Source organism: Camelina sativa, chromosome 9, assembly GCF_000633955.1.
Source record: "Camelina sativa cultivar DH55 chromosome 9, Cs, whole genome shotgun sequence".
In the NCBI taxonomy this organism is placed as follows: Eukaryota; Viridiplantae; Streptophyta; class Magnoliopsida; order Brassicales; family Brassicaceae; genus Camelina; species Camelina sativa.
The window spans coordinates 32,446,691-32,456,624 of NC_025693.1; the positions used below are offsets into that span (position 1 = coordinate 32,446,691).

General features: G+C 32.3%; 1 protein-coding gene across 2 annotated transcripts; it reads right to left on the bottom strand.

The window, feature by feature from the left end:
* On the bottom strand, window positions 358-4,276 carry LOC104713658 (crossover junction endonuclease EME1B-like). Of its 2 annotated transcripts, none has more exons than XM_010430829.2 (12): window positions 3,928-4,276; window positions 3,623-3,793; window positions 3,450-3,514; window positions 3,093-3,242; window positions 2,867-3,017; window positions 2,622-2,683; window positions 1,782-1,957; window positions 1,654-1,708; window positions 1,427-1,545; window positions 1,049-1,138; window positions 840-954; window positions 358-738 (listed from the first exon to the last, which is right to left on the bottom strand). In XM_010430829.2, exons 1-12 carry the CDS (start codon window positions 4,181-4,183, stop codon window positions 553-555), a joined length of 1,596 nt encoding a protein of 531 aa, XP_010429131.1. In that variant the 5' UTR covers window positions 4,184-4,276; the 3' UTR covers window positions 358-552. The 2 variants fall into 2 exon arrangements, with proteins under 2 accessions (XP_010429131.1, XP_010429130.1); XM_010430828.2 differs by having other exon boundaries at window positions 359-738; window positions 2,622-2,731.

A 9,934-nucleotide genomic window follows, 5' to 3' on the forward strand; every position in this document is an offset into this window, starting at 1 on the left:
GTGAATAGTATTTTTTACACATATAATAACCCTCGAGAAAGACGCATACATTGGTTAAATTTAAATCATAAAAGATAAATTTTAAAATTATTCATCTTTTTAATTCAATACATTATGTGATCATAAGTGAAAATATTGAACGAATGATTATAATGAGTAGATGCAACTTGCTAATAAAATATATTTAATTGTGAGTGAAAATATATCAACGAAATATTATAACAAAAATTGACGCAATTGTGAATTATATATTTAAAGTTGATTAAAATTTATATATTATAATCATTTCAAAAATCTATAGTCATAATATAAAACAACTTTAGATTTGAATATTGTTTTATCTGATTGTTAAGTAGTACATTGTTATGTCAGATATATAATATATTACAGGTTCGAATCCTGTCTCGGTACTTTATGAGTTTTTTGCTTTTTTTTTCCTTGGCACTCATTTTTATTCATCAAGCTTATCCGATTTGAATCGTGAAAACCGATCTAAAAAGAGAATACAAAATTGAAAATTCAGTGTGGTTTGAAAAATTCTTCGGCTCTTAGTTAACATACACCTGGAGAATCTGTGAAGAAAGCAGCACCGTTTTCGACATCATCCGTCTTAATGGCTCCATTGTGAGACATGAGAACTCTGTATATTCTCTTTGAACAAATCTCACCTAACCTTCTATCTCCTCCCACTAAACCTTCCACCTTCAAGTCTTGCAGTAAAAACTCCTTCTCATGAACCTTTTCCCCATTTTTAAAACCAACATAACACAATTCGCTTCAGACACAGATATAAACAACAAAACTGAGTAAGTCAAAATCCGTAGTTTGTGTTTACTCACAGATTTGTTAGGATCCATGTAGGCCTTAAGAAGAGACTTCATGGATGGATATTTCTTCCACACTGCTACAGCGTATCGTGGCTGTACCTTTGGTATTGCTACTAAAGCTTTTAACCTACAGACCAGTAAGATTATTCCCTTATTCAAGAGATTCAGATAGACTATATAACACAACATCAAAAATTGAGAATGATTTCACTTTACGTTACCATGGACTCTTTTTAATCAACTGTTTGTCAATTGAATCCTTGGAGACTATTGCACCATTAGCACTTACTGATAACATAGTTAGTTTCTTCCTGTGCCTCAGATAGTAGAGCTATGATTAGTTTTACTTCAAAAAAATACAGAACACACATTGTTATTAGCCACACGTGCATCTGTCAACCTAATGGCTTTTTGAGGGTATGACATAAGTTTTTGACGTGAGGTCGTCTTTACTGTGAAGTCGTTGAACTGCATCAAGATATATATGATGGATTCCACAGGTTTCTATAAATAAATGATTACTTTTATGGGATTTTCCATACCAATTCAACTATATCATCCAGCATGATATCGAACCGAAATAGTGTAGATAGTAGTACCTGAACAGGCAAGAGGCGAGACTGCTTGTTAAACCAACAACATGTTCAGCAACCTCGGCCTCGTCTACACAATGTCTGGAATGTACTCTAACATAGTGAGTTGTTAATTTTGCTAGTACCTTTGTTACACATCAAGTACACAAAAAGTCTGTATAAGGACACAAATAAAGGAACAATGATAAAAAAAAAAGTTACTCTAAAGAAATGCTCATTAGCTACCGTAGTACCTCATCGATAGGAGGTCGTCTCCAACTTCCCGGGTTCTTGTACTCTTCCTTTTCCCTAGAAAATTAGTTTTACTCAGCTTCATGATGGAAACATTAAACATGAAACCCATTTAATTTATCAAACACACCTTTTCTTTACATATGACATTAACTTATTGGTGAGGCAGCACACAGTATAAGACGGGTATCGGTCCTGAACTTTTGAGATGTTTTCTAGAATTTTTTCATTAGCAACAAGATTACAAAATTCTTCAGCCTCATACACAAGGAGCACATAAGGAATCTTGGGTCCTTGAGGAAATAGCTGCACAAGAGAAAAGAGGATCCTAATTAAGAGTAAAATAAGATACAGATGATTCATATCGTTTTAGTCAAGTACTGATGTTCAAAGGCCCTTTAACCAATAGCAAAAGGGATTCATTTCTTTAACTATATTTCATAATATGTAACGCAATTTTATGTCCGGTGCAATGAAGTAATTTTTTATCGATCTCTTTCTAAGTAACAATTATCTCCTTCTTACAGATGGAAATTCAAGAAAACTTTTGAAGAAACACACTCAAGCCAAACAAGTTTGATAAGAAACACAGAGAATAGAGCATTAGAGCGACATGAACTTGAAATGGTTATTTCAAACCTCCTGCCATTCGGAGACTATGCAGAGTTGAGATCATAGCTTGGACTACCACAACTAAAATTATGAAGATATGAAACTTGCAACACAGAAGAATATGATCCAAACATCAAGGAAGTTTTATACCACATGTTGAATTAACATGTTTATCCTAAAATTAAACAAGGATACAGACCAGACTGGGGAGCTGATTCGAATTGAAAGTTCTGGCCTTCTGGGTTCTAAGAACTAATTTTCATACATGTCAGTTGTGAGATTCAGGATGCAAGCTAGTTGATGAACATTCAAAAGAAAAGCCAAAAAAAAAAACAAAGCGACTGAGATTTTACTGTACCGGAGCGATATCCTCTGGAACTGTCATCGTCCACACAATGGATCTCTCGATTGGATTAGGGCCTACGTGGATTGTAATGCCTTTCTCAGAGAACCATGAAAGCAGAAGTCCTATCTTAACATTATACCAGAGGCACTCAGTGTCTATAGTTAAGTAACTAACTAACCATTTATATGAAACAAAAAAGAGAGCCAAATCTAAAGCATATATTGAAGAGTAACACAAGAAATAGAGAAATTCCGCACCTCCAATAGATCCTTCAACCACTTTAGTATCAATCTCGGCAACAATAGATTTAAGGGCTAACTTTCCCTTTTCCCATTTTTTCTTTTCCTTCTCTAATTTTTTACGATCAGCTTCTTCAGCTTTCAAGGCTGCTTTCTGTAATTTCTCTTGCTGGATGATGGGAGCCAGTTAACTATTGATCAGGAAACAATAAAAAAATAGAAAAGTTACATAAAGAACACTTACCACTTTTCTTAACTTCTTTTCCTCCATTGCACAGGTTTTGTCTTCCTTCGACAGCTGCTTTTTTGGCAATGCCTCACCTGTAGTTCTGATCTTCTTCTTTCGACCCATTTTCTCGAAGCTTATACCCTCTTTCTCCTGATCAGAATCGACCTGATACCATTTAGAAATAAGAATACGAAGAAACGAAATGAAAGAAACAACAGCAGCACAACCTAAGTTCTGAAGACACCATGCGAATCAGAACTATCACATCCTCTAAAACACGGCTATGGAAATCACAAAACGAATAGAGTCGAAAGTTCCCTAATCATGAACCAATGATATACAATATAGTACCAGTTCCTTGCAGATAAGTACCTCGATAGTATCATTGGTCTGCGAAGAGCGAAAACTGACTTCATGCATCCAATTAGTATCATCATCTGAAAGAAAACAGCTTATCTCAAGTGAACAGAACAAATGAAGTTCATCATCACCCATACTCTGATAGATATGCACAAGAATTTGGTTTTTGAGGGTATTCAACATACATAAATTGGTCTCAGGTATTCTAGTATTCTTATAGTATGCATCACTGGTTTCACCAGGTTCCAATCCACAACGTGGCTCCCTAAAATCAGCAAGCACAGACTCATACTTCTTCGAAGTCTCAGGTCGAGGACTATCTTCAAACTCCGAATCCAGAGATATTATCCGTTTGCCTAGCGAAAATTCCAAAATCAACATAAGAAAAAGTAACACCAACCTAAAATCTCAGAAATCACATGCTTTGCGGTATCAATTTCCCAACTAAGCAAATGCTAAAACTACTGAGAATCGAGAACGTTCAACATACCGGAGAATTTGTCTTCGCGGTTAGAAGCAAAAGCTCCGGAATCGAAGGAGCACTTAACGACGGAGAAATCATCGGAGAGAGGCGTCTCCGGGACGAAAATAGGAGTGGAAGAAGATTCCGGCGGTTGCTTCTGCGGTGTCGGATCTGAATCCGAAATCAGTATCGCAGAGATCGGATCTTTTCGAGGACGCTTCGAGAGTGATGGGAGTGGAGTAACCGGATCTTCGCCGTCGGAGATGAGAATGTGATCCTTCATGGAAGAGAGGATTTGAATTTTTGCAGGAGCGCGGGACTATCGAGGAAGATGAAGAGGAAGGTTCCAATTTGGTATCGCCGATTTGGGAATCGGTTAAAGGAGTGTTTGGCTACACGTTTATCTATATTCGTAAGATATGGAGTGTTTGGCTGCTGGTTTATCTGCTTAATTAAATAAAGGACTTATAAGGCATATTTAAGTTTTTATAAGTACAAACCTAATAAAATCTTATAAAACTTATAAAAACCTTATAAAATTCTAATTAAAAATTTTTAAAATCGTTTACAATCTTATTATATAAACCGATAAAATTACTAATTAACAAGATCTTGACACGTGTTAATTATATCATTCAGATGTTGACATATGTCAATTTTAAAATTATTAAATTTTTAGAAATAAAAATGTAAAAATTCAAAACCTACTATAAAAAGAAAAGATCATTATAAGAAAATTATATATATATATATATATATATATTTAAAATTGTAATATTGTTTACTTATTTTAATTTTAAGTTGTTAATTTTACAAGAAAACTAATTACTTTTTATATAAGATAAAAAATATGATTGTGAAAATTATACAACTAACTACTGTTTCTAGAAAAATATAAATACTTACCTTTACATAAAGAAAGAGATTGTTGAAGTAAAAGATTTAAAATAAAAATAGAACGTTTCATATTTTTTTCACCAATCAAATAATTTATTTAAAACGACTACTATTGTAATATATAAGATAGGAGTATGTAAAATTAATGTATGCGTTTTTGTTACTATATTAATGTTAAAGTGAAGAGACATATAATAGATTATTTAATATGTTTATAAAGACAATTTGTTGGTAGTAGTAAACAATAATGAGTAGATTTTAACCGAAAAATATATTTGTGTGTACAAATACACTTTAAGTGGTAATGTTATTTTATAAATGGATATAAATTAGTGTATTATAGCAAAAAAACAACTATTTTCTATAACTAAAAGTTTATCTCTTTACTTTTCTACATTATTTTTACTTACGAAAAAATTAAATAAACATATATTCTTTGTTAAATTTAATTTAATTTTGATAAATTTGAACTCATCTACAATTATTTTCTTAACTAAAAGTGTATATGTTTACTTTTTTTTTCATGCAAACAATAAATTAAAAGAAAAAATTCCTTGGTTAGTTGTCCAAGCCAGAGGGAAGGGATTTACAAAAGAAACTTCAGAGATAAGAGAACGCTAAGCACGGACAAGACAATTTACCTTCGTATTTGACGCACACAGGAACCAAGAGATGGAGAATAGTTGGAAGGAATCCAGCGAGTTGAACTCATCGAGCATGTTAGAGAAGGACGGCCAATCTTTAGGGGACTGAACCATAATGAGTAATTCAGCACAATCAGTCTCGAAATATTGACAAGCGATCCCTGCAGCACGTATCCGCTCCAAGGCCCAATACAACGCTTCTAACTCCGAATGCAGGGGGAGGGGCTCCGTCTTAGAGACTTGGCCCCCAACAACAAGGTCCGCTCTTCACCAACGCAACACCACCAGTCCAATCCTGAATGCAAATTGGTTGTTTTTCAAAAACCATCAATCTAACAACGAAGTGAAGAAATCTAGACATCCGAAGACAGAAATAGAGCTGACATGACCGCCATAAAAGAGAGCGCCTCTTCCCAGAATAACTTAACGCTCCAGAAAACAAAATCCAAATTCGAGTACACCGACTCATATAGAAAACCCTCTGACCAGACATGAGTCGGAGATAAATCTTAAACTTCACAAAAGAGAGGGAATTCAAAGAAAATGTGATTAATAATCTTAACCACAGAATCACATCTTTTACACCAAATACCACATTGGACATTTCGGTGTATCTATTGAATTTTATAAATAGTTTTTACTTACTAAAAATATTTATTTAAATTCTTTGTTAAATTTAGTTTTATTTAAAAAATTCTAAACCCGCACATCGGGCGGTCCTAATCTAGTATTTTTTATAAGATATAACTTTCAACATTTTTGGCAGAAAATATTGATTTCACAATTTTGGTAGAATGTTTTTTTTAATTTTGATGACTAGACATTCTCTGATATTACTCAAAAATGGTAATTTAATTATTTTATACATAAATGGGTATTTTTAAAAATTGACTATATGTAAGGATACTTTTGAAAAAGGCATAAAAATGGGCATTCTTGTAATTGCTCCTTAATTATTTTGGTCAAATATAAAATTATTGCCTTTTTAAATTAACTTTGAATATTTAAAATATATAATTATTAGCTTAATGTATCTATATCTTAATAAATATTTTTGTTTTGACTCTCAAATAGGCAATAAATTATTTTGGTCAAATATAAAAATATTTGAGTAAGAACAGAAAAATAATTTATTGTGTGGTGTATGTATATATAAACAATGTTGATTAGTATTCAATAGGAGATACACAAACAAAAAAAGCTCAAAATATAATAAATCATTTATTTATTTCTGCATCATGAAATCTGTTACTTTGGTTATGGTGTCTTGTGTTCTCATATTTTTTGTGATGCATAATGCTAAAGGTGAGATATATATATATATATATATATATATATATATATATATATATATTGGTTATTTGCTTTATATAAAAAAGATTGAATAATGAGAAAAAGTTACGAAAAAACTTGTAATTTTTTCATATTATCAATATAATTTTTTAATCTATGACGTTTTATCCACTATCTAATATATTCGTGGTTGATTTAAAATAGTGGAGGCAAAAGAGCGGGCACCTTTCATTGTTGAATTCATTCCAGGAACCTCATGTTATCGGGATGTTGTTTATGCTTCTTTTCAATGCCAACAGGAAGTTCGAGATAGGTATTATAGTCGTTGCAGATGTACAAGTTTACCAGGTGGACATGATTGTACATGTTATCCTTCATAATTGTACTTTATATGATTTACGGATCATTTAGAAATAAAATTTATTTAATAAAATTTATATATTAAAATGTTTTGTGAATAGTATTTTTTTTACGCATATAATAACCCTTGAGAAAGACCCATACTTTGGTTAAATTTAAATTATAAAGGTTAAATTTCAAAATACCAATTAAAATTAATCATTTTTTTATTTCTACATATCACACATACTATAACACCCAACCGTCATCTCCCTTAGTGGAACACCTGTCCACTCCCGGTCTGTTGGGCCACTTCTCTAAGTAGGCTCCACGTTCAGTCTCAGTCAGTAGACGCATCCATATCCGACAAATGGTGTGCTACGACCGAAAAGTTATAAATACTTGTTTATCGACCCTACAATATACCATTTGATATTTTTGTGTTTTTTCCTCACTCGCATAGTTCCGACAATCACTTTCTGTAAGATCATCCATTCTAAAACTACTCCAATATAAATGTAACACCCCGACCGCCACCTCTTAATGGGCCCTATGTCCACTCCCAGTCCATGGGCCCACCTTCCTTAATGGGTCTCACGTTCTCTCACTAGGCCCTTGAGCTCATCCATATCTGATGGTCGGTTTTCTATGTCCAGGAGGCTTTAAAGACATGTTTTCCATCCCTACAAATCATCACATGATCTTTCTCTGTTTTTTGTCCTCACTTGCATAGTTCTGACAGTCACTTCCAGGAAAGTCACCTATCCTAAGACTACTCCAGCTCAAGCACGCCTAACTATAGAGTTCTCTCAGGATCTTTGACCGAAAAGATAAATGCACTTTGGTGACATAGGTGGCCAAATCAATTCTTTTTAACATTTCCGCAAGTCTCTAAAACCGGAGTGTCACAATAAACACGCTTAATTGTGAGTTCTCTCATAACCTTTGACCATAAAGATAAGTGCACTTTAGTGATATATGTAGCCAAATCAATTTTTCAAACCTCTCAGCATGCACCATTAAACTGGGGTGTTACATGCACACGCATGTGAATTTCCCTAAATCCATATCAACTGGGGTGTTACATGCACACGCATGTGAATTTCCTTGAATATCAATGTAGCCTCTATGGTTTCACGTTGATGCAAGTCTCATCATTTTTTTATGTTTTGGGTTATTGATTTCTGCTATTCGTGTCTAGAAATTATTCGTAGTTTTATTTTGAAGTTTCCATTAATATATGTGATTTGTAATATAGCTTTTGTTCCAAGAATTATCAATATATGGATTCTAGCTTCAATTTGTTGGCCTGTTATACTTGGTTTGTAATGTTGGTTTATTATACTTGGTTTTATAATTTATACCATCAATAAAACACTTGTGTAAATATATATATATATATTCTTATCCTTCGTTTGGTTGAGGTTCATGAGTACAAAAATTTTGATTTCACAATTTTGGTACAATGTTTTTTAATTTTGATGACTAGACATTCTCTGATATTACTCAAAAATTGGTAATTTAATTATTTTAGACATAAATGGGTATTTTTAAAAATTGACTATATGTAAGGATACTTTTGAAAAAAGGCATAAAAATGGGCATTCTTGTAATTGCTCCTTAATTATTTTGGTCAAATATAAAATTATTGCCTTTTTAAATTAACTTTGAATATTTAAAATATATAATTATTAGCTTAATGTATCTATATCTTAATAAATATTTTTGTTTTGACTCTCAAATAGGCAATAAATTATTTTGGTCAAATATAAAAATATTTGAGTAAGAACAGAAAAATAATTTATTGTGTGGTGTATGTATATATAAACAATGTTGATTAGTATTCAATAAGAGATACACAAACAAAAAAAAGCTGAAAATATAATAAATCATTTATTTATTTATGCATCATGAAATCTGTTACTTTGGTTATGGTGTCTTGTGTTCTCATATTTTTTGTGATGCATAATGCTAAAGGTGAGATATATATATATATATATATATATATGTTATTAGCTTTATATAAAAAGATTGAATGATGAGAAAAAAGTTACGAAAAAACTTTTAATTTTTTCATATTATCAATATAATTTTTTAATTTATGACGTTTTATCCACTATCTAATATTTTTCGTGGTTGATTTAAAATAGTGGAGGCAAGAGAGCGGGCACCTTTCATTGTTGAATTCATTCCAGGAACCTCATGTTATCGGGATGTTGTTTATGCTTCTTTTCAATGCCAACAGGAAGTTCGAGATAGGTATTATAGTCATTGCAGATGTACAAGTTTACCAGGTGGACATGATTGTACATGTTATCCTTCATGATTGTACATGTTAATATGTTATCCTTCATAATTGTACTTTATATGATTTACGGATCATTTAGAAATAAAATATATTTAATAAAATTTATATATTAAAATTTTTGTGAATAGTATTTTTTTTACGCATATAGTAACCCTTGAGAAAGACCCATACTTTGGTTAAATTTAAATTATAAAGGTTAAATTTCAAAATACCAATTAAAATTATTCATTTTTTTACTTTTACATATCACACATACTGTAACACCCAACCGTCACCTCTCTTAGTGGACCACCTGTCCACTCCCGGTCTTTTGGGCCACTTCTCTAAGTAGGCTCCACGTTCAGTCTCAGTCAGTAGACGCATCCATATCCGACAAATGGTTTGCTACGACCGGAAAGTTATAAATACTTGTTTATCGACCATACAATATACCATTTGATATTTTTGTGTTTTTTCCTCACTCGCATAGTTCCGACAATCACTTTCTGTAAGATCATCCATTCTAAAACTACTCCAATATAAATGTAACACCCCGACCGCCACCTCTTAGTGG